We start from the raw sequence: 25,971 nt of genomic DNA on the forward strand, positions 1-25,971 counted from the left end.
ACGATAGATTCAAATTTTGTTGCACATTTTTTTTATTAAGTTTTTGTCGGTATTTTTCGTTTTGTGCATGATGAAGAATGTCCACAAGAGTATGAGAAACTCAACAATATTTTATTTGTGATAGATCACAGTAAATCAGTTTGTCCCTCCCTCTCAGTTGTTATTATGTGTAGGTGGCCCTGTCCATTGTTGCAAACATACTCTACACATGAAACGATGTGTATTCAATGGACTATCTCACTCATACCTGGTACATAATGCCATTTATCATTGCCTAGTTTGTTTGGCATACCATCTGCCACCAACATTGCTGTTTTACAAATTCATGTGAACACTGTAAATTTCTGTTACTTTGTTAGCTTGTTTGCCCCAGTCTGGATGAAACTCTTTTAGTTGTGTTAGGTTTTATTTTTTACTATTATTATCAAAGCTAAATGACTTTAAGATGCTCTAATTTCAATTCTCATACATTTACGGACAAGCTTCTTCTGTATCTAAATCTGTTTAATTGGTTAGGGGTGTTTGTATTTGATTTATTTTCTGCACCAGTCTGTAAATTGTCTGTTCATGCTTTGTGACTATGCATATTGAATGACAAGGTGCTGCATTTCTTTCATCTTGCTTATACATGTATTCATATTTTGGTAAACTCTTGGTTTATCTTTCTTTCGTTCCCAAGTTTTTGTAACACATGTACCTTGTTTGTTGGATTTCTGAAGGAAAGGAGTTTACATGGTATACTGGTTGTTTTTTTTTGTTTGTTTTTTTTTGTTTTTTTTTTTTGGGGGGGGGGAGGGTTTCGGGGGGGGGGGGGGATATTTTATCACATTAACACCCATCTGGTTAATAGGTGATCTCAATAAATCTTGCCAGGGTAAAGCAAGTGTGTATACAAAATCAACTTTCCTTTGTCTGTAGGTCATCTATATGTCTTTGTGATTTTGATGCATGGAAGACATCATCCTTTGTGATATTTGCATGAATATCAGAAATGGCCTGACCTTTCAAATAATCATGTCGTTCAAGGTGATGTGTGTATTCAGACTGTAGTCACAGTCAAGAGTTAACAATGCTGTGCCATTTGCTGCCACTGGTGTGTGTGTGAAAGATGAAAGTTTGATTAGTTAATAATCAATCTAGGATTTAGAACCACTACCAACTAAGCTACACACAATAAGTGCAACTCCACTTCCTTCTCAAGCTAATTTTAGTGCTCTACAGAAGAACCTTGTTATAACGAAGAACTAATATTCATGGCAATTACCTGGCTATACAGTCAAACTAGTCTGTAGCGGCCACCCAAGGGAGACAAAAAAATGTGGCTGCTATAGACAGGTGGTCACTATGGACAGGTTCTTTGACATGCTTTTTCTCTGAGGGAATTGTTTTTAGTGGTCGTATACAGCAGGTGGCTGCTGTAGACAGGCGGTCACTAAGACGGGTTTGACTGTATCAAGTTTCTTATGATATCAGGATTTAAAAAGATGAAGAAGTATAAAGCATTTGGACCTGCGAAATCACTCTGTTATATGAGGGTGTTATTATATCCAACATCTTTTTAGCAAGGTTCCACTGTACAGAAGTTTCATTAAAACCAAACTTTTTTTATTTTGATTTTATTTCTGAATTTCTTTTTCATACATAAATGAAATACAAAGTCAATTGAACGAACTAACTGAGCAGGGGTATAATTTGAATCTGACAGTTAAAACAGATAAATGATTAATTCAAATTTCCAACATTTTTTTTTTTTCTAACAATGCAAGATGAAAACAAACAGGCATTATTTTATGCATACATTTATGCAAACATAGGAACCTGTACATCTGTCATTCAAAGACAAATTAAGCAACTCTGGATGTAACAGAAATACAGGAGGCCATCATCATAAGCAAATGCTTGACGAGGACAATGGCCTCAGAAATGATCGTCTAAACAATACGACATACTAACAAGATAACTTAACAATACGACATACATATGACATTGTAAACACATTGCATTGATGGACTGTTTAATAGTGGCTGAATTTAATGGGTTCTACATTAAAAGAAAAAAAAGAAAAAAGAAAAAGAATATAATAATACAGTATGTCACAAAAAAAAAATTACAATCAAATTTTTGCATTGATAACACACAATATGATTAAACTGTCTAAATGCTACTTCAGGGTCTTAAAATATAACATCTTAGCTCTATTTTGCAGAAAACCCCATGAAATTTGGTTAAGCAATCTCAGAGAAATGTGGAATGTTGTAAGGCATGTCATGAGTCTGATTCTTCCAAGTTTAGCACTTCGATGCTTTTGTGTGTGAATACAATAGACAGAACTTGGAGGGAAGAGATTCTTGACATCCTCTACAAAATTCCTCATTTCTCTTTGACTACTGAAGCAAATCAAATGGGGTTTTCTGTAAGATGTGGGCAATGAGTTATGGTTTCATACCCTGAATTTGTATTTGGATTGATTCACTATTTTTAAAGATATCCTTGCGGAGGGTCCCGTTGTAATTTTTCTTTTTAGGCATACGGTACAAGTCGCCACTCACTGAGTGGCGATAAAGAGAGAGGGAGGGAAGAATGAGGGGAAAAAAAAGAGAAAGAAAAACAAAAGTGCAGTGGTGCATTGTGCAAAATGTTAAGTGTTTGAGTGGAAATGAGTTGTGACTTTACCCACTGAAGACAAGCTGATTTTGATATAACGTGCATTTCCCATAGTCACCTAGCGGAGTATACTCAGGAGTAGACTTCAACGGGTGAAGATAGATATGGAATGGAATTAACTCACAGCTCTCCCGCTAGTTCATGCCAAGACATAATCACAAAACTTGCATTTTGGGTTGTAAATTTACCAGCTGGAAGACTTTCTCCCATAGGAGTCATAAAAACAAGATGCACACAATGTATGAAGCAAGTCCTCTGAATTTCATGTAAAAACAATCGAGGGGGAGGAGTTAGTGAAGATTTGTGTGTGGGTCTCCATGGAATACTGGTGAGACCATGACATGATCACCTTGTCTAATTTAAATGTGCAATTGCTGCTGATATCACTGTATGAAACTTTGGAACTGCATACTTTTCAGTAAAATTTTAGATGCCACTTTCGTTAGAGACTGTACCATTCTGTTTGATTGTACAGGGGAACCTCTTTTTAACCAGCTGCTTGAGACCAGTGAAATTTCCTTGTTATATCTGGCATCTTGTTATATAGCAGGGATAAAAACAAAAAGAATGTAAAAGGAATGGGACCTGCAAATTTCCTCTTTATTCAAAGAGGAAATCCTGTCCAAATATAAGCTAGTCTGATAAAAAAGAGTAAAATCTTCAACCGTAAAAATTTGACTGAAATCGGATGAAAAATAAGGAAGTTATGACATTTTGAAGTTTTACTAATTTCTGCAAAACAGTTCGTGTACAGTGGATATGAATATGCAAATGAGTGAGCTAACCTTGTCATACCCTCACAATTTTCCATTGATCGTGTACAAAAAAAAAAAAAAAATGAAAATTCAATGTTTCTGTCATTGAAGTCTGAAACATGATGTTATTCCTGGTTAAATAACTTTAGAATAGTGATCATTTAGATATACGAGGATTTGAGCCTCTGGCATAATTGCGTTTGAATGAAAAACTGGAAATTCCAAAATTGTATATACAAACTATATGGCAAGTTGTGAGGGAATGACATGCTCACTTTTCCATTTGCATATTCATATTGCCATTTGCATATTCATATTGACTGTTCAAGAACTGTTTCCCCCAAAATAGCGAAACTTCAAAATGCCATAACTTCCTTATTTTTCATCCGATTTCAATCAAAGCTATACTGTTGAACTCGTAATATTTTACTCTTTCTAATCAGGCTAACTTATATTTGGGCTGGATTTCCCCTTTAAGGTGTCTTGCTATATCCAACCTCATTACAACAATGTCCCACTTCACTTTATTTGAGGAGATCAAAAATATGGAGTGGAATTACACTTTGATATTAAAAAAAAAATACAGAGCATGTTCTCCTGTTCTGAATTTAGAAATATAGGATGTGTGTGTGTGTGTGTGTGTGTGTGTGTGTGTGTGTGTACTGTGTGTGTGTGTGTGTGTGTGTGTGTGTGTGTGTGTGTGTAATGTAGATAAAGAGGGAGAGAGAAAGGGAATAGATAGAAAGATACAGATATATGAACATTTTAGCATGTACACATTTATACAGATAGATAGATAGATAGATAGATAGATAGATAGATAGATAGATAGATAGATGATAGATAGATAGATAGACAGATAGATGATAGATAGATAGACAGATAGATAGATAAATAGATAGATAGGTAGATAGTTAGATAGATAGATAGACAGACAGATAGATAGATAGGTAGATAGATAGATAGATAGATAGATAGATAGGTAGATAGATAGATAAATAGATAGATAGATAGGTAGGTAGATAAATAAATTGAAAAATAAATGAGTGAATAGATGAATTGATGAATAGAAAAGAGAATGCTCATCAATTCCTACACAACTACTTAAAGGGAAATTCCATCCTGATATTACATTACTTTGTATGAAAACTGAATATCACAATTGTGACATTTTGGGTGGGAAAATTGGATACATACAAAAATTTATAACAGTGTAATTGTAAAAGTTAAGAAAGTATCTGGTAAGACAAATTGGTAACTCTGTGTGATCTAGGTGTTGAGCAGAACTCTCTTCTCGCTATTTGCTTTAATTGTTCTCAAAATTTCACTCATTTTCACTTTTCTCAAATATCTGGGCACAGGCAGAACTTATCTGCTGAGGAGGACATTCAAACATGTATTACTCTCTTATACCAAGAACAGGTTTGAAGAAAATATGTTTCGGGAAGAGGCCACCCCTCTCCCCCCCCCCCCCCCCCTCCCCCATAGTGTTCTATATAACATGTTTGCACAAATTATTTCACCTCTTTTTCTTCATTTACTGGTCATCGACATATAAGGCTTTTGTGCACATAGACTGGTAAGACAAAATCATGAATAGATACATGACAATGACAGCTAAGATATTAAAAGAATATCACCGTCAACTGAGGAAGGTTAAAGCGAGAATTTTCTTTCTACATTCATTCTAGAAAATGTGGAATCAAATTAAGATGCATAGGCCCTACAATAGAATTGACTTCATATACACGCAACCTACATAAAACCACTTGTGAAACTATCTTTGCCCTTTAAGTTTAGTTTTTATTCCTTCATCATTAACCAATGCAGGAGCGAAACACCCATGCAAGTGGAAATCTGATCCTCTGAATGATTTCTGAAGCAATCAACAAGCTGAGTAGTATCAACACTTTCTGTTTTGTTATCCTCGAGAGAAGTGATGAATTCGACCCTCGAGGCCCAAGGTCGCCTGGTAAAACAATTTGTCAACGAAATCCTTAGGATTCATAATCGATTTCTTTTGAAACTCTCTTCCGCGAAGCTCATTAGTGTAGAGATAAATCACTGCTTCATATCGGAACAATCGGATATATGGTCATATGCGAGGAAAACCATAAACTGTTATTTCCTAATCGACACAAGAACATCATCAACAAGCCGAACCGTACACGTCCACCTGTTGATTGGGAGGGCGTGCACTTTTCGCTGACCTCATTTTCCCTCTGCGCATGCGTAAATTAACTGATTTCGACGAGTGATATGAATGAATGATAGGTATGGTATTTGACACCCAATTTCCGGATAATATCCTGGCGAATATTTGTGGACTTCTGATGAGCAGATAAGGAATATTCTCTCGTATTTGTTGGAATAACTATCGCAGACAACCGGTGAGGAAGAAAGTTTCGTCCAAAATGCCGTTTTTCCAGAAGAAGAAGTCGGAGAAGAAAAAGCACGGAGGAGGGTTCGCGGACCCGGTGACGAACCCATCGAGTTATAACGGCGCAGGGGAACCACCACCAACCACTGCTCCATCGTACGGGAGTCCGTCGGGCAACCCAACGGTAGCTAACGACGCTATGCAGCCATCCGGTAGGGGCAGCGGTGGTGGTGCATCACAGCAGTCACCGGCACGGAGACAGGCGACAGAAGTTTATGAGCCCCCCACGCCTAGGAGACTCGTTTTCAACGCATTCCTAGCACACGGGAGCCCCCCTGGAAAAGTAGAGGGATTTACAAATGTCAAAGAACTTTATGACAAAATTGGGCAGGCATTCTCCATGCCAGCAGATCAGGTAACGTGATCATGGTGATGAAAGGTCTTTGAGATGTTGAATAGACAAAACTAGTTACAAACACTGCAGTTTAAAAGAAGTATAAAAAAATACAACTGTACATGTAGCATTAAAAAACACAAATTATATAAAACTAGCATATTCACTGGTAATGCTGTAGCCATTTAATATATTTACTGACAGGGCACATTGTTCAACCAGATCATGAATTAAATCTAGATCTTATAGTAATAGGAATAGAAAATAAAAGTTAATTGGTAGTAGTGTCGCCTTGTGAAAAACTTATGAACTTATAACCTTTATCATGGATTTATACTCCATGAATGATTAATTGTGTAGCCCTTCATTTTAAATTGTACATGCATGTCATTCAGAAGGTATTGGAAGTATGTTGTGGGCCATGTTTGGCCTTATCAAATTTCCAGAGAGAATGTGTTTCAAAATGTCACATTCTACTTTCGATTGCAGTTATACTGTAGTTATGGGTAAACTCGACCTAGCGGGTAAACTCGGCCATTTGTAAATGTAATGTGTGCTCTGGGGCCGAGTTTACCCATAACTACAGTACCCATTATATTTATTATTAAATGAAGTACTCTTTAGTAACTTGGAGGCATTTTTTCATGATTACAAGGTGTAAACTTTATGACAAAGAAATACTGAAGTTAGGTAAAATGAAAGGCTTTTTCAGCAAATTGGAGGTTTTTCAAATTTTTGAAAGGTAATAATTTATACGTAAAAATCATGTCATGATCAGTATTAAAAATGTATATGAAGAAGGGATGTTCCTCGAAGCAACAAATATACTTTGCATTCATGATCAATGTTATCAGCACATGTGGTGTAGAGACAGATGACCAACTAGTCGACAATGGAAGATACTCTATGCATGTATAGTTTTCCAAATCAGTAATGGCATAAAATGTTGACAATTGTTTTGGGAGGTTTCATAATGCAGGCATATTTTTTATTTATTTATTCAATTTACATTGCATTTTTCCACATTCATGTAACAAGATTACATCTAGGGCCTAACTAGCTTGTTAACTTTACAAACTGAATGAGCTCTGAACTTTGCTACAACTCTTTGATTTACGTGTCTTTTTTTTTTTCCTCCCAGATCATATTTTGCACACTGAACACATTCAAGGTAGACATGGACAAGTTACTGGGTGGCCAAATTGGTCTCAGCGACTCGATATACGCGCACATCAAGGGGCAGAAGTATGAGATATGTGTAGAGAAGAGCGAAGCTGCTCTGGGACTCACAATCACGGACAATGGTGCTGGCTTCGCCTTTGTGAAACGGATCAAGGAAGGATCAGTGATGGCGCAGAACGGCTACGCCGAAGTCGGCGATCACCTGGTGATGATCAACGACCGCAGCATGATCGGCTGCCGGCATTTCGAGGTCGCGAGGGCACTAAAGGATTTACCCATTGGCCAGGAGTTTACTATGAAGCTTGTAAAGCCTCACAAAGCATTCAGTAAGTATTGTGCCATCTCTTGGGGAAATCTATCATATGTCACTGATGAAAAATGTGTGGCACAGACATGAATTTAGATTTTATTATTATTTTTTTTTGTGGGAGGGGGTGAGGTGGGGAGAGCAATGTCAATATCATTTCTAACATACCTGCAAACTGATCCTGTTTGGTGGGAATGTTCCTTTTTCTTAGGAAAGAGGAAGTTTCACTCAACCTTGAGTTCTTACATTGTCAACACATGCTATTATAGTGATGTATGAGATTTTGCTGAAATTCTAATTTCTTTTTTTGGTCAATAATTTTCTCCCAGTTTTTTCTATTTCCTGAATTTTAAAGCTGGCAGGTTCCATGTATGTTACAATTGAATATCAGGTTACCTGCTTGGAAATTTATGATATACTAGTGCTGATACATGTCATATGGATGTATGTGATGGTTAGCAAACACAAATCACTTCAATTCAAATATTGGAACCTTGTAAAAAGTAAACATTGAGTTATTTGACTCGTGTTTTCGTCTTCCACTGGTCACATTTGCAGATGTAGATCAGAAGAAGAAAAAAAAAAAAAACCTTTCTCTATTGATGTATAGATTTTTTCTTTTGAGTCGTAAAGGGAGGCAATCGTGTATTTCCAAGAAAAGGGTTCAGAGGTATTGTAATTATGATAATTACCTTCGCCAAGGAAGGAGGTGATCATAGGCGTTGATTTCTCTTTACAAGTGCAAAATAACTCAAAAAGTTGCATACGGATTAAAATGAAACTTGCAGAAAAAGTCAATATTGACACAAGGAACACCTCTTTCAATTTTAGTAGTGATCTAATTTTTATGGATTTTTGAAGGATTTTTCATCTTTTGGCATATAAGGTCAATGAACTTGGGGTACAAGCTGCGCGTACTGGAGGTTTACATTATCCGCGCACTAAAGCGTGTGCTCTGCTCGGGCAAGGTGCCATACAATGATGTACATGTATACAAAAACAAGGAGGTAAATTGCATGCATGTACGCGTAAGGGTGGAAATGAGTTGCTGGCTTGCCGGAGGTTTGTGCTTTCAGAGTGCTTTTCTAATTACCAGTGTGAACCAACCCTTTAGATTAAAACTTTTGCTAGCTGAAGTGGGTCACACCATGAGTCTTGTCAACTGCATATTTTGGGGCATATAACAGTCGGATTCTACACAAGGGACTATCAATGCAAAGACCTCTGGATACAGGAGATAAATTATACATTCAAGTTGACTTAAACCAGTCAGTGCTGGATTATTTTCAGTCAGTATGACATACAATACTTCTCTGTATTGTACATTGAAACTACATTGCACATGTACATTGTATGCAATCTGTATTCATAGTAAATGGCCAATTATGTTGTCGATCACATCAATGCTCAGTTAATAGAGCATAACTGTTGCAACAATCGCAGAGTAACCTATCAGATGCCTGTATTGGAGTCATTACCATGGTAAATTCTGCAATTACAGCAACATCCAAGCATCACATACCCTTTTATGAAATGAGCAAATGATCTATGGATAATTGATTAACTTGAAAAAAGAGGGGATTGTTTGCTTTACAATGCAAAATATTGACAATCATCATAGGGAGGCACTGATTAAATTTTAGATGATTCAGCAGTTTTAGAATGTTATAACACTACAATTAATAACAGAAAGAAAGAGCAATTAAATCAGACATCCAATGGAGAACAATGAAGTGTGTCCTAAAGCAGACCAGAACCGGTATTTCTCACCGCATATATTGTACACAAAATATGTCTGCAAATTTTAAACATTACCAGTGATGTAATGATTTTCATTCAACTGCAGTATCACATCGTACAACAGTATATCAAAAGGGGAATGTGCTGTACAATGTAGGAAATTGAGTTAAAAGTGAGTGCAATGTCTATACACATGTGTGGGCAGACATGTCACATATTCATTCCAATGAGATGAATGTAGACAAACGTTGTACTTTAAAGGGATCGTATAGTTTTGGTTGAGACTTAACTTCAGGTTTTTATCACTTTTTGGTGAGATAGTGAGAAACCTCTTATGAAATATGAAAGAGCATGTAATTCCAAGAGGGATTCAATGTTTATTTGAAGAAAATTGGTTTTGAAATGGCAGAGATATCCAAAACAGAGCGATCCTGATAAAGTGTGGGACCCACACTTTATTACGATCGTTTTGTTTTACTTTGTTTTTGGATGTTTCAGACCCGATTTTTATCAAATAAACTTTGAATTCCTTTTAAAATTGTATGCTCTGTACTATTTCACAAGTATTTTCTTGGTATCTCGCAAAAAAGTTAAAACCCAATTTTCATCTCCACCAATACTGTACTACCCCTTTAATAATGCACATAATCTTTCTCTGAGCAGGGTAGTGATGGTTCAAGCATTTTGTGTATTCATTTTGCTGGCCTTTTCTGGCATGCTTTCAGTAGTGACCTTTGATGAAACTAGGTACACTATAGCACAGAACATGGGTACGGTACTACAATGTACATCAAGGATTGATTTTTGTAGTTAATTGATAATGATATGTGCATGCAACATGCACATCAGATGCAGGTCAGACATACAAAAAAAACCATTGTTCTTTCTGGTGCATTTTTGTTTGTTTTTATGTGAATTTACATTCATAGAGACTGTTAAAGGGATGGTGTAGTATTGGTTGAGGCGAGAATTCAGCTTTTAACTTTTTGTGAGATAATTAGAAAAATCACTGTATGTAATGTTACAAAGCATACAATTTGAATAGGAATTCAGAGTTTATTTGATGAAAATCAGTTTTGAAATGGCTGAGATATCCAAAAACAAAGTATACTAGGCAATCCTAATAAAAGGTGGGTTCCCCCTTTTAATAGTATCGCTTGTTTCAGATACTCCTCTTTCATATTTCATAATGAGGTTTCTCATCATCTCCCCAAAAAGTAACATTTTACATTGGTTGTTTCTATCCCCAACTCCCATTTTCGAACTATTTTGAAGCACTAAAGCTGGGTTTTTGTTTCATCTGCAATGGTAAATAATGCCTTTAACATATTGTATTAAACCCAATTTTGTATTTTGTGACAGTCCCAACAGAATGTTCCACAATTATCCTTGAACCTGAGGAAAGAAGGTTTTTATACCGCACACTTGATGATTATGACATTCACCAACACAGAGTTCATATCATATGGCATTGTGTAAAGATGTGTGCAACCCCTGGGCATCACAAATCTGTCTTTATCCCCCTCGTCAGACTAACTGTCTGTTGCCAATGGCAACCTCATCGTTTTGTCTTACTCCGTCATTTCACTGCTTGACGCTGGTGATACTTGTGGGTTTTTCAACTCGCTGAATCCGTAGTCATTAATTTGGGATTCAGGCAAGAAGGAAAAAAAAAAGATTTTTCTTATGAAAAATACTGTTTTTGTATTGCATGATGCACTTTTGCTAAGGTACATGGGGTTGCAGTGGGAGTACAGTCAAAATGGCTCTAGCAAAAGAAAAATCATTTGAGAATACAATAGAGAGCTACTGTGGATGATCTTTTTGAAATTTCTAATTGTACAGACTGTGTATTGAAAATTTCTTTTAGGAGCCATGAATTTTCCCACAGATTCAAAATGGAGAGTACTGTTATAAAAAAAAAAACCAACAACACACTCTCATACTAACTGCAAATTTTGACTAAACAAGTCTCCTTTCGTCTGAAACCTATTGAGAATTGAACACCATTTACTCTGACAGCACTTGCAGAAAATTTGTTTGGTGAATTTCATTTATTCTGTAAACTTGTAAACAGTATCTAACTATTTCGTAATATATTCAATTCTTGTGGAGTATATATTCCTAGAGGTTTTAGATCATGGAATGGTTGATTTCTGCTCTGCTCAGTTGTACATGCCCATTTGATGTCGGACATGGCATGGATTTCATGGCATTCCCATTGTACAAGCTGTACTTAAAAAGTACTGGTATCTTGAAGACCTACTGTAGTTGAAAAAAAAAAATAATCATGTTCATGATTTGTTTAAACAAATCTTTCCAAATGCTAAATGTCAATCAGGGTCAAAAATCATCATCCAACCATGATGTATTTCCCGTACTCTAGTTTCAAAGGAATGCCCATATGATTATAGTAAATCACCTTGAAATATATTCCCCCTGTGTGGATATTATTTTTTTCATCAATATGCTCTGAACTCATTAATTTCAGATGAGATTGCGCCAAGGGGCAGCAAGGCAGCATCTGCTGGCAACAACAACATCAAGACAGGGAAGGAAACCTTGAGGTTATACAGCAAAGGCCCCGCCAAGGTCCAAGCACTGGTAAGAACCAACCATGTGTATACGTGTTTATATAACGCCTAAATACAGCTTAGATCCTTGTCATTTGATTGGTTGTTTGACATTGATCATTTGTGACCCGCTACAACAAAAGGATCCTAAAGTCGCTGACTGGCGAGCCAAACATGGCCCAGAAAAATGCTATTTTCAGGCCTTTCCTTTGATCATTTAGCTTCGAAATTCCGGCAGATGATAGACGATACATTAGTCCCATTTGTCCCATTTCACTATGACGTCGTCACCCATGCAATTGTGGCTCCATAAGATACAACGTATGTACCGTGCAATTTTGGATCCATACGATTTGCTCCATTGCACGCATGCAGAGAGCCCGGCACACGACGCGTGTAAAACGCTTTCGTTTGCAGTGTGTGTATGCGACAGCGTGCTCGCGTATTGGAAAGCGCTCAGTGAGCACTCTCTCTTGTTTCTGAATTAATAGAACTTCAAATGATAAGGATCTATTTCAGGCATCACATAAAACAAATAATAAATGTTTTTCATTCATGCAATGGACAGAATATTTCATTTGGTCAAAGATGAAATCTTTGATCCATTCAACTTGGCTGCGCTTCGTTGAATGGATCATTTTATCTCTTACCTCATGAAATATTCTGTCCATTGCACTCATAAACATTCATTATTTGTATAATATGTCACTCTGTGTAAATACTACAGAGTTTTCCAGACCCCATCACTCATTTCATGTGAAAAACATTAAAATCATAACACAAAGTCAAATTACATCAGAAAATGAAAGAGTTACACGTTCTGTACAACAGTTTGATACAAAATGGTTAGCTGGATATACTATGTGTGTCATATATTTCACTAGTTTGATATTTAGTGAATTGGAACCTTAAGACAAACTGTGGTTGATTTGTTTTGTTTTTATCAAGAACCACATTGACAGAATGAAAGCAAAGTACTAATCCCTTTTCAAGAGAACAATTAGCAATATCCCACCGTGAAGACAATAGGACATATTTGTGTAATGGTAGATAGGTAATACTTTTTAGAGTTGTTAATTTTGCAAAATATTGGTTGACTGGCAAAATTTGAGAAAAGAAAACACTGAATTTTTGAAAGTCCAAAGTGTGTTGCCCATATAACCAAAGAAAACTAAAGTTGTCACAAAAAAAGGAAATAATTCATATTCTCTGTTGTTAAGATGATTTGCTCTACAACAATCCATCCCTGTAGAAAACCTAATAATAGATGAATACGATACGTCATTTAAATTCAGAGCTCATTTTGTTTGTCACAGAAAACAAGAAGGTACAACAGAAAACAAGAAGGTACAACGTGCAGAAGTTGCTAAATACAATCTGTATGTCACGAGATATCTTACAAAGAAGGTTATAACTTCACCATCTTCCTGGCGTTCTTTACACAAATACACATTTTTATGGTTTTCAGATATTGTGCACTGCACAAACACACAGATTGCAGTGGTGCAAAGACCGGACATTGTTAGTGGACAAAACACCATTCTCTGTGTACTGAAGTATTGCAGCACACAAAGTGCCCAGTCATTTGCGTGGTCTCACCTCAACTGTGTTTGAATAACCATGTACACCATAGTTTTTGCGTACCAAGTGTGCGGAAAACCTTCCCCTTCAGTCCCATTGATATCACAATTTGCATTTGTATTATGTCACATTTTATGTTTCTCATTTTCACATCAGTAATACATGTATGAACATATAGGCCTACTTCTATTCTTGTCTTTTTGATTGTTTGGTTTTGTTTTTGTTTGTTTTTTTATGCTCATACATGCACAATGCCAGCATTATGCAGTATACACTTTTGTACTGTACCATGCAATGTCATGCACAGATTGGTAAAATGAAGGACTTTCAACTGCACGCTTGCAAGCAGTGCATACCGTACTTATGTAGTTTTTTTCAGTCAAGTACGGGCAGTGCACACGTCAATACAGATATGAGTAAAAAGTATGATATTTCTATTCATGTCTTAACGCACACACACACACACACATACACATACACATTTATCTTTATGATCTGTCGAACCATTGTTGTCGTACAGACTCAGGTGTACTATGAACTTATGGGGGGGGGGTGGAAGAAGATACAAGAACTGATTAGCCACAAACGAGACAGTGCTAGCATAAAGAGGATAATTCATCCTTTTTTTTTCTGCTTGATTTCTGCCTTAAAATGAATTGAATGATTATTCTTGTTTTCATGGAATACATGTATGTTTCGTACATGCATGAACATTTATGACAAATGTTACACGCTATATGTGCAATATGATTTGTTTTTTTTTTTGAAACTGTTATATTTTCAAAGGAAATGGAATTAATAAAAAGATCACTGAAAACAAAAAATATAGAGTGAAGGAAATTTATAAGCTACCTTTTTCCTTTCTCTCTGTTCTGAGATGTGATGTGTAATGTGTGGCCACTGAAGTTAACCTCTGTATTTAATTTATAACAGTAACAAGCAGCGCCTGTGTTAGCTTTATAAGTGTACTTGGCGTAATCTTGATGAAATCAACCAATATGAAGTGCTCTGCAATACTTCAGCAATTAACCAATCAAATGCTTGATAATTTACAACAGGTACATGCAGGCCTACTGTACATGTTGTTCATCATTTGACCTTTTGTTGTTTAATGTTGATGTCATGGTATAGAATATTCTTTGTCAAGAAAAGGTGTAATAGCAATATCCTGGAAAATATAAAATTTGCATGAAAATGCATTGTACCTGCTTTTTAATATAGCAACATGCATAGATTGCATGGTAGAGACTGTGCAATATGTATGAAAGCAATTGTATTTCAATTTGAACTGACAAGCAAAAAGAAAACACAAACGGTAAAGAAGAAAAAAAAGGTTCATTGTGTATAGCGTTTCAATATTAATCGATGTTTAAATAAATATGAAACCAGCAAACGCACTTGATAAGGAAACTATGTCGTGGAATTCCCACCCAAACAGACCACCATGTCATTTGTGTCCTTGATATGCTTAGCAGAAAATGACGAGGTAGTGATTATCATTATTGGGGTTTTTTTTTTCGAGGGGGGGGGGGGGGGGTTTGAAAAACTCCAGTCCGCCGTCCTTGAATGTAAATTGGTTGCATTCAAGTTCGACTTGCAGCCAATATTTGGTGAGATTTGTAACACAGCTACTTGTAGCTGTAGCCAGAATTATTGATTACTATGCAGCCTGATTGCAAACCTGCATACAATGTACACTATGTATGGTGGAAATTGTAGTCCGGTGGATAGATTTGATTTTCTGACTTTTTTAAAAGTAAAGTGGAGTATTTCCTGTATTAAATTGTGGAATTATTTGTCTGTTGACATAAATGAGACCTGTAACAAGAGACCACATAGAAATAACAAATTCATGTTAATTCATGTTTCATGTTTCGGTTGCAAAGCTCTGAAAACATGAATTTTAAGTGTAATTGTGGAAATTTGCTCCCAAACCCAAAGTTATATTTTGAACAGAAAATGAGCAGTAATACTAATAAAAGTAAAATTTTAGTCTGATAAGACACTCCAAGATGTTTAATTATTGTCTGTTATCCATTGAAGGGCAAGTCATTCCATGAACGTCTCAGGATATTGTGTGCTTCCTAGCAGAATTACTGTGGATACTATTCATTTGCCTGTGTTTCAACGTGTTGCCAATTTCTTGAGGTGCTATATTTGCGAGAAATTGCTAGTTTTTTTGTCCGAATAATTTCTCAATTTTGAGATGATGGTTTCCTTACAAATTTTAGAATACTTTGAGAGGTTTTGTTTATGTTTTGTTTTTGCGTGTGTGTGCACCCAGGGCGTGAGTTGATGCAAGATATTCCATATCATGTAAATAAGGTACAGTGTAGAGTGAAAGCCACATAAAGTCTACTGCTGTGAAAGAGTGTGTTGTGATGGAGAAACCAAATCAGTTTCCATTGTAAATGACAGTTAGCCTTTGACCAAGACCCTCTAAGACCCTCTTGCTGTGCTAGGGAAATTTTACAAAAGATGTGAGCAACTGGTCATCATGGGAGATGGATGGAGTCTGTCCATGGGGGGGGGGGGGGGGGGGGGCAAGCTCAGCAAAAGGGTCTTTAGGGACCCATCTGAATTTCTTGACATATAAATTACCAAATTTTGCTTCTAGATAGCAATTGGTTGTAAAAATCACAACCATTCAGCAAAGCTGTGTCCAAAGAAGCTTTTGAAAAATGCTTATTACATGTCATGGCTTGACATTAACCTTGGCCATTGGCATGGTGGCCCAGGCCTCTAAGAATTGATGTCGGGGCACCAGATTTTCAAAAGGGCTACATTGTATCTGTTGGTAGCTCAGTCAGGCAGCTAAGCTTCAAAATGAAATTGTGCATTTCTTTTTATTTTGGACTTCTACATTTCTTTTTCGGTCCACCCAAATTTCAAATTCAAAGATTTCATAGTGGCTGGAATGGACCACCAAAGAAAAATTTTACTGTTGAGTCATGTATTGCACTTTAAATTTAATGATTTTGTGTCTTGTCATTGTATTGCACCGGTGATCGAACTTAAATTTACACTGTAGCACTCTTTTGGTCAAAGTGACTTGACAGTACACAATTATTCAATGGTTTGTCATATAAGTTCCAATTATATATTTCCTGGCTTGTAAATTATCAGGGAAGAATTTTCATGGTATCGCATCTATAGTGATTTGCTGTGCATTTTGACATGACTGGTACACAAAATGTCCTTTCAGTAGATATTTCATGAAAACTGCACACCATTTTGTTCAAAATACATCCACATATCAATCGACTAAAGTTGCAATTCAATTTTGAGAAGGGAAATTATTCTATCGGCTGATTATTATCAATTTTGCAGATTATTTTAGCCAACCTTTGTGCGGACACAGTTGGTTTGCGCTCACCTCGCTTGTGAATGTGTTGGTGCTATATCAACAGCACAACAACCACTGAAAACGACATGGTGACAATATAAGCATCATATTTTCCTTTACATACCAGACACTCCAAACTATGGTTGGTCATGAAACAATGTGCAACACATCGTCGGCTGAGAATTTCATGAGAAGGGCATTAAAGTTGTCTCGAACATTATGTACAGTTGAACCTCTCGTATCCGGACAAGTCGGGACCGGGGCTCATCCGGATAAGGGATTTGGCCGGATACGGGAGACTCAATGCTTTATACATGTACATATACTTTGTACACATGTACTGATGTAGCCCATTGTAGTACCACATGTAGTAATGTGTATACTGCAACCTTTTCATTGTTACACTCAGTAACAGACTCCAAAATAGAAGTTCGTGTTTGCAAGAATGAAATCATTTTCTTTTATAAATTCTTGGGATTATTTACCTAAATAATTATTAAGAAATATATCAAGTAGATCTTGAAAATAAACAGTACGAGTCGACGAAACTACGCTTCAAAATTCGATCATCACGGCTCGGCAAAGTCGACTGTAGGTCGCCATTGTTAGATTGAGTTGGGAATCCCCCTTTCCTCCCGTAATTATGTAAAAAAAGAAATCACGGCGAGATTGCATCCGTATAATGGAGAGATCCGGATAAAGGGAGGCCGGATAAGAGAGGTTCGACTGTACATGTTATCGTCTGGGTCTGTTTTGCATAGACTAACCATTTCTCTCATGCAGGTTCAGGCTATTCATAATTACTACACTTTATGGCTTCAATTAGAGTGTCAGAGAATGATCATTACTGTAATAGATGTGTTGGGAGTGCAGGTACCATTAAAACATCTGATGAAATTTATGGAGCAAAACCATTGACATTTTGCCTGACAAGTCACGGATATCTTTTATTCTCTCATTACCGATGACTGTTTTGTTTTTTTTTTTAAGATAGATTTAGGAAAAACATATTTGTACATGTGCATGTATTCATCATGTATGGTTTGTAGATCGTAATAAGAAGCAAGAAAGGACTTCAGACTGTCATATGGGGTCATATGGAGTTTTATTTTTAATTTCTCTTCCAGCCATTACGTGATTTTTGAAACGGTAAAGATTAATTTCAGGAGAAACTGGCTGAAGTTTTCTTCAAGACTGATGACATAGAGCCCCATGTATATTTGTTGCTTTTGGGTTGATGAAATTGAAATCTAAAACAATAAAGAAGAAAGAAGTAAGAACAAGTTACTACAAGTAAATGCTACATTCTAAGGCAAACACAAATTTGTATAATCTGATACCACTGCTACTGTATGACTATTATTACTTAATTATTGTGTACAAGAAACGGTACATATGAGTAATGATAGTGTTAAAAATGTTGAGATAATCTAGCAAAATTTGTTGATGTGTTTTTGATGTCAAATGCTCAAAGCTCTGCCTGACGATCACATATTACCTTTAATATATTATGGTGAGCAAAATGCAATATGGAAATATTGATCAAATGGTTACTAAGCCAGGCCAGGGTCTGTGCATTCATCAAGCTGCATGTGAGCTTTAGCTGCTCAGGGTGATTACAGTGAATGTGTACACAATGTAGGTTTGCGTGATCCATTATATTTCTATAGCATGCAAGGATACACGGTCATCATGTAAAATCCGGTGATAACAGTTTTGACCCTCAATTCCACCATGTTGACCTCACATTAGGCTGTCGTACAAAGTATACAACTGTACATGTACATGTACAGTACATGATATACAGTTGTACACCTGTAATTGATGATAAAGAATGATTCAAAGATGTTTTGTCGATGGTGGACTCCAATATTATGTTCTCAAGCGCAGTCGTTATGTTACACATACTGGTAATTGCGTACAATGCATGGCATATCACACAGAGATCTATACTAACTGTTACTTTTGTGCAGTTCATCTTTTTTGTATTGCCTTTTTTTTTTGGAAAAAAATACTACAGGTTTCATGGAAAATGCTGTTTTTCCAAAATTGTATTACAAAACATGTCTTCTATTGCAGGAAAGGTAAAAATATTTTGTTTCCAGTGCTCTGATGCTGTTTACAATGTTAGCGTCTGCAATCACATGCAATGTGCAATGTACAGCAGTGTGGCACATGTATGGAACATAATATGAGAAGCAAATATCCTGTTCCTATGGCATCTCCTATTTAGAAGATTTCTCTATTACAGTACATATGTGATCTTTATGCATAGACAATGCATTCTACATAAGCCGTTTGTCAGCTGATTTGCCTGTGTTTGGAATAGTATAATGCACATTTTTGTATTATTTGTCATCGAAGACAAAAGAGCACAGAGAAATATATCATGCACTTTGACCCACAAGGTAAACGTTGTTCACACCCTGCCGTGTCAACATGCGGGGAGACACAATGTGTTTTGGGAACCATTTCCAGATGTTTCAGGCTGAGTGCATATTTCTGAATTTGTACTGAATGACTTTGTTGACATTATAGGTGAAAGAGGATTGAATTGATTCGATTTTTGTACATGTAGGTCATCATCATCTTTTTTTTTCTTCAAATATTAATGATAATAATAATAATAAACCATTTTTATAGAGCGCAAATTACATTCAAGTCTCTAAGCGCTTTTAGAAATGAGAAAAGACAGATTATACATGTGTAAGAACACACAATACAAAGTAGAAAATTACATATATATCAACTTAAAACACATCATTAAACAATTTACAGAGCAATGGTTACTTTACAAACAAATGAGACTTCAATAAAGACTTGAACTGATCTAATGATGAACATTCTCTGATATCATTAGGGAGCTGATTCCAAAGTTGAGGTATTGAATATTGAAATGATCGTTGACCGTATGACTTAGTCGATACATGAACCGGTTTTAACAATTGTTCGGTGCTTGAGCGAAGTTGTCTGGAAGGTTGATATTCTTGGAGGAGCTGTTGCAAATAATGAGGATCTAACTGATGTTGACATTTATATGCAATTACAAGTAACTTATAAACTAACCTATCTTTGACTGGCAACCAGTGCAACTTGTGTAATATTGAAGAAATAGAGTCATATGTGTGAGTTTGGGTAACCAATCTTGCAGCTGAATTTGGAATTCGCTGTAGTCTACCTAACATTGAATCTGACAAGCCATATAACAATCCATTACAATTATCAATTCTACTCATTACAAAAGCATGTATAAGTCGTTCAGTCGCACATTGATCAAGATAGCGTCTACCTAAACCAATTCTATGTAGTCCAAATGACGCTGTACGACATATACTGTTGATATGATCAATCAAAGTCAGTTGATCATCAAAAAGAACCCCTAGATTGCGTGCACATCTAGTAGGACGAAGAATAAACTCATTGAACGTTATCGGAGGAAGCAAACTCCTTTTCCTGAAACGTGAACATATATGAAGCAATTCAGTTTTTTCTTCATTGATTGAGAGGCTGTTTAATATTGCAAGTTTAGTGATACATGTATAGGCCTACATTTGTATACATGAATTCAGTTTTGTGAAAATATTGCCTCTTGTAACAGAAATGCAATGCATATTGTCTGTAAGGTGGGAATATAGTTTTCTCTTCAGATGAGATAAGACTGTAAAACCAAAAGCATTTAAGGCATGAAACTTTCTCGAATTGGGACCAACAGATTTTTTTGCAGATTTAAACTTTCGCCAATTGCCTCTACCTATTAGAAAGCATTACACAGACAAAACTTTTCATGCACATTTTACTTAAGTGTGAATCTTGGCTCCTTGTGAAATTACATACACACAAAAATGTCTGGTTTACAGTAATACTTATCACTCACTCCAGCCATTTCTAATGTTCTCATTTCATAACTATTCACAAAAATGCCAGATGTCTTGAATTATGAGATATTATGATAGACTGTTTATATGCCATATGATTTATAGATTCTAATTTTTTGTAAATCGGGACTTCCTGACAACTTTAAAACAAGCACTTGGTTAGATTCAAATGGACAGAGCAATGTACAGTATGCACGCATTCACATTCATGTTGGGATTAGAGTAATATTTTCGCAAGTTTTATTTAAGATTCAGAGTTTGATGTAGCCCCTGACCCCTGAAATTCGTGAAAATAAAACCATCGCGGAATATTGAAATGGCATATGTGTATATAGTATCCAAGATTTTCAACAACAGCATACAGTCCCAGGGGCGGATCCAGGAATTCCATAAAGGGGAGGCACCTTTACAAAATTAGAGAAGGGCGCTCGCGCCCCCTAATTTTTTTCTTTTTATTTCTTTTGTTTTAACAGAAAAGTAAAAGGGGGAGGGGCACCGTGGGTGCGCGGATAGAAATGGATCCACCACTGCAGTCCAATCATTGATCATTAATATGCATGTCAATTTTAAGATGTTGTTGTTGTTGTTGTTCATTTTCCATCTGTGAAGATGGCTGGATTGCCCATATTCAGCTACACTAAGCTGGTCTTCCATGGGGTCCAGTTGGATGTGGGGTGGGACCACTTCACCGGGTTAGACACCCTGCTCTTTGCGATGAATGAATGAAGCGGGATCTTTTACGTGCATGAGCTGTGACTCTCTCATACACGGGACCTCCATTTTATGTCCTATCCGAGGGACAGAGTGTTTTGCCTCTTGCTAGAGGGGACGGTATGTTTACACACAACATTGCTCAGTCCAGGCTCGGGTTCGAACCTGGGCCGCGTGATCGTGAGGCAGACGCGCTACCGACTGAGCCAACTCACCGCCCTTAGATGAGAATGAAACCATGAAGTCAATTATGAGACAGTAAATGCACATAGTATGCTATACTTTGTTAGCCATTTGAAGTTCAGTAAACTCGTATGCCACAAGAACTCGGCCTGAAGAACTTCCTATACTTCACACTACTGCCAAGCTATAGCAAGGAAATTGGTGCATTCAGCCATCTTGATTACTTCCTACCACAGAGATGTGAATTAAGGAACAACTTCCTCTATAGAGAATACTCCCTTAAAGTTCATGTGACCCTTTTGCAACCATGAAAATTAGATCCCTTTCATAAGATTCATTAGATTCCATTCATATTGTAGAGGATGGTAATTCAGACCTATCCTCAGGATTTACTGGAAACTTGTTTTTGATAGAGGGGGAAACAGTACTACAGATTTTCAGTGAATTTATACGGACCCCAGGATGAGAATATTAATGTCTTATTCTTGTTACAAATGGAGAGCATATTCTCTAGTGACATCAGGTTTTGTATTTCATTTCATTTCTTTATCAAAAACTCTCATGTGTATAACTGTAAGATTTCACACACAACATTGAGCGACAATATTCTTTTAAAAGTCATGCAAAATTTCATGACATTTGCAAAAGTGATATACGACCTTTAATCCTCCACCGTGCAACAGTCACCAACAATAACTCATACAAGAGCATACAACAGAGTGCCAAGTTTATACCTGCGTATATCACAGTGCTTACAAGATTGTATATGGTTTGATTGCAATATTTCACTCATCATTATACAGCTGTAGGTTCAAGAATGCTTGTTCCATTTTGCAGAATTAATTGCAGAGTACTGAATGAGGTTGTATATTCTTTGAAGCGCACCTCTTCATTCTTGTGGCTAATGAGTTGTGGAAAGAATCTATGGCTGGAGAGTTGAGTTCCTATAGAACTGTTACCTCAAAACCAATCAACCACTTGAGGATTAAAATCTTGTCATTGTTTATGACCTTATTATTCCCTTACAAGATGTATTGCATCAAGAGTGTAAAGTATTAGTCTATCATAAATAACCCCAAGAATTGCCATAAAAATGTCACTGCATTGTACTATATTAAAGTGATGGCACTGTAACCAAGATAGATATGGAGGGATACATTGTACTTTCAAAATACTTTTAAGGCGATCAATGTGTTCTGGAAATACCATAAAAAGATATCAAAACACTACACAAACACACGTAATATGCAATGAGATTTACAATATGATTTTTAGAGTTACATAACCTCAGAGGCTTTTTTAAAAGCACACATAGCAGAGAATGTACTGTATGACTACATGCTGCCATGTGACTGGTTATACTTTGTCTTTGTTCGTCCAATATAAAACAATTTTATTTTGTAGAGATATATGCTAATATTACTATGAATGATTTTATTTGTAGCAACTATGATACTTGTAAGAGGTAGTGTTTTAGGCAGATATGTAGGATTAATCATTCGTAAGCATTCATACGTGCAGGGCAAACTATGGATCATTTCTCTTGGCACCAAGTTTGACCCAGCTAGTTTGATGATGATGTTGTTGTTGATGATGTGTTCATATGATTATGATATTTTCAAAGAAATGGTGGGATTTATGGATACAGATCCTCACCAGCCTGTGCAGTTGTATCTGTTGATAGCGTACAGTTGTATAGCATTAACATCAATACACAGTCTTACTATATTATATGTCTGGAATTACAGCAAATTGGCAACAGACCATTAGTTCTGCAAGCATTACTCTACACTATAGCATGACTTTGTCCTGTTTTGTTCAATCCATGCATTCGTTCATCTTTTTCTTCATATTCTCTCGTTCTCTGACTCTTTCTAATTCTCACGCTATCTAATATTTCATTTCTCTTGACACTTTTTCCCATCACTCTGCAGCCCACAGAGTACGAAGAAGCCGCCTGTCGCAAGGTCGATGACTGTCTGGAGAGTTACATGGGAATCAGAGATCTCGATCTGGGTGAGCAGTTTTCACTCCCTTAGGAAGGTCAAAGTACAACAATCGGTCTTCTTTTGATATACAACACTAAAAGTTGAATTAAACAACATTACCAATGAATTATAATAACAGTTTATCAACCAATTCTATAATATTTAATAATTTTTAAGACATAAGTAAAATAAAACAGCATTGCTCGTAAAGTATGATAACAATGAAGCAACCAATCTTCACTTGAATAATAAGACAACACTAAGAGTAAAATAGAATGATTACAGTGCAATATACCGTTGATAAATCAGACCATAATTGTAATAAAAACAATAATAATAATAAAACAGCCAATAGATCTACATGTGAATGATTCCAACAACAATTTTCCTTTCCTCAACCTCATCCCCATCCACAAACAATGCACACACTTACACAAACACAAAGACACACAAAAACACAAAGACACACAAATGCAAACACAAAGACACATACAACGTATGCACAAAATGAGAGAATTAGAAGCACCACAGTAGATCCAATGAACTCCACTACCGTTGTTGCGATATCAATGGTAATAGTATCCAACAACTCACATTATATGTTCAAAGGGTCCTCAAGGATGTCACGTTTACCGATCCTTGTGACTGGGGGCTAAAATATTATCCACTTCAACAGTGTGGAAACTCGATTCTACTCCACATCCAAACTGACTTCAATAAATCGAGCTGAAAGTTGTAAGAAACATTTGACTCTGAGGGATTTCATGTTTTTGTTTCAAAACATTTCATCAGTTGTGGTGTGGCAATTCATTATGATGATGTATACAAGTGTTCTAATTTGAAAATTACAATGATCTTTTAATCATTGTAACTTTTATTCATAAAGCATATTCCTTTTCCTAAGTCTTACGATATCAGTGATTGTAAAATCTCGAAATGTTTTGCATTTGTAAATGTTGCTATTAAAAAAAAAGTTTATCTTGTTTCGTGAGATGTACAATTGTAATGAATTGTTCGTAATGTTAATCGGCATAATATACGCACAGAGTGTTGATGTTTACTGAAAATGATTTTCAAACTCCCCCTGTCCATTCTCCCACACTCTGCAGCGACATCTATCGTGGACATGTTTAAAGGTAAGAATGACTTTGTGGAGTTCATGACGGCCTTCGAGGAAAACTTCAACGACTTTGGGTTCCCCGAGGAGTTCGTCTTTGAGGTCTGGGGCTTCATAAACGACGCCAAAGAGAAACGACTTAAGACGGACGGAGCCAATAGCAACACTATCGTGGCTGAGTTTGACGAACAATTTTAAAGAGGAAGAATAACAACAACAACAACAAAATATGGATTCCGATTAGTAGGTGCACCATTACTTTCAAGTTCATCTGGTATGTGATTCAGGTGCCTCCGTGTTTTCCCTCGTAGAATCTTTGTGTTTATTCTTACGCGCTTGTTAAAGTGAGAATCTGATAATATACGTGACTCGTGGTGGTCATTGTCACTCAGCAGGTTATATTGCCAAGTATGTAATATCAACAGTTTGTAGTTAAATGTCATATTCAGACACATGCAGCCTGTGTAATGCATTGTGAAGCACGAGGCGATTTTCAATATCAAAAAAAGACATAGAGAAAAAAAGGCAACGAATCAAATCAGCGGTAAAATAGCCCCAGTTGCATCTACTGAACGCAAGGCTCGTACTTGTGACTTTGTGTATTCAGAAATGTTGATTATGTCATTTACATGTGTATATTGCATCTACCGGTCATGAAAATCATTTCGTTTACATGTTTGTGTGTGTGTGTGTGTGTGTGTGTGTGTGTGTGTGTGTGTGTGTGATGCAGGTTTTGATTAGTAGCCTGTCTTCGAAATACGAGTCTAGCATATTGTGGGCATAGAATTTTTATTCTTGCCTCAGTACTGTGCCTGAGTTTACAGCGTGGAAGAGATTTGTCGCTCGTCGTCCGCTTGACGTCATTCCAAGCTAAATCTGCATCTCGCCAACCGAGGAAATTGACAATGAGTCGTGTAGGAGAGTGCCTTGATTGAGGGCTTGCCTATGAGACAAAAGACGATTATAGACAACTGTGCCTTGTGGTTCTGTGGTTTACAACTTCACATGATAGGTAACCTCATTAACACCACCATGGTAATCAGAAACACACCGTGCAGTACGGCGTGTTGAAAGCAACAAATCACTTGTTCTGTATGGCTTGCCTGTTCGCCTTCCACACTGTGAAATACATTGTGTCGAAATAGACGACTACTTTAATATTCTGTTACTGTATG

At 36.5% G+C, this 25,971-nt stretch overlaps 1 protein-coding gene across 1 annotated transcript; it reads left to right on the forward strand.

Moving 5' to 3' along the window:
- The first annotated feature begins 5,688 nt into the window (after positions 1 to 5,688).
- On the forward strand, positions 5,689 to 25,633 carry LOC139745222 (PDZ domain-containing protein GIPC1-like). Its single transcript, XM_071655629.1, has 5 exons — positions 5,689 to 6,214; positions 7,335 to 7,701; positions 11,914 to 12,026; positions 23,626 to 23,707; positions 24,789 to 25,633. Exons 1-5 carry the CDS (start codon positions 5,834 to 5,836, stop codon positions 24,992 to 24,994), a joined length of 1,149 nt encoding a protein of 382 aa, XP_071511730.1. The 5' UTR covers positions 5,689 to 5,833; the 3' UTR covers positions 24,995 to 25,633.
- Positions 25,634 to 25,971: the final 338 nt, after the last annotated feature.

The sequence above is a fragment of the Diadema antillarum genome, unplaced genomic scaffold (assembly GCF_040938485.1).
Source record: "Diadema antillarum isolate AM-2024a unplaced genomic scaffold, OU_Dant_1.0 seq00001242_RagTag, whole genome shotgun sequence".
Classification (NCBI taxonomy): domain Eukaryota; kingdom Metazoa; phylum Echinodermata; class Echinoidea; order Diadematoida; family Diadematidae; genus Diadema; species Diadema antillarum.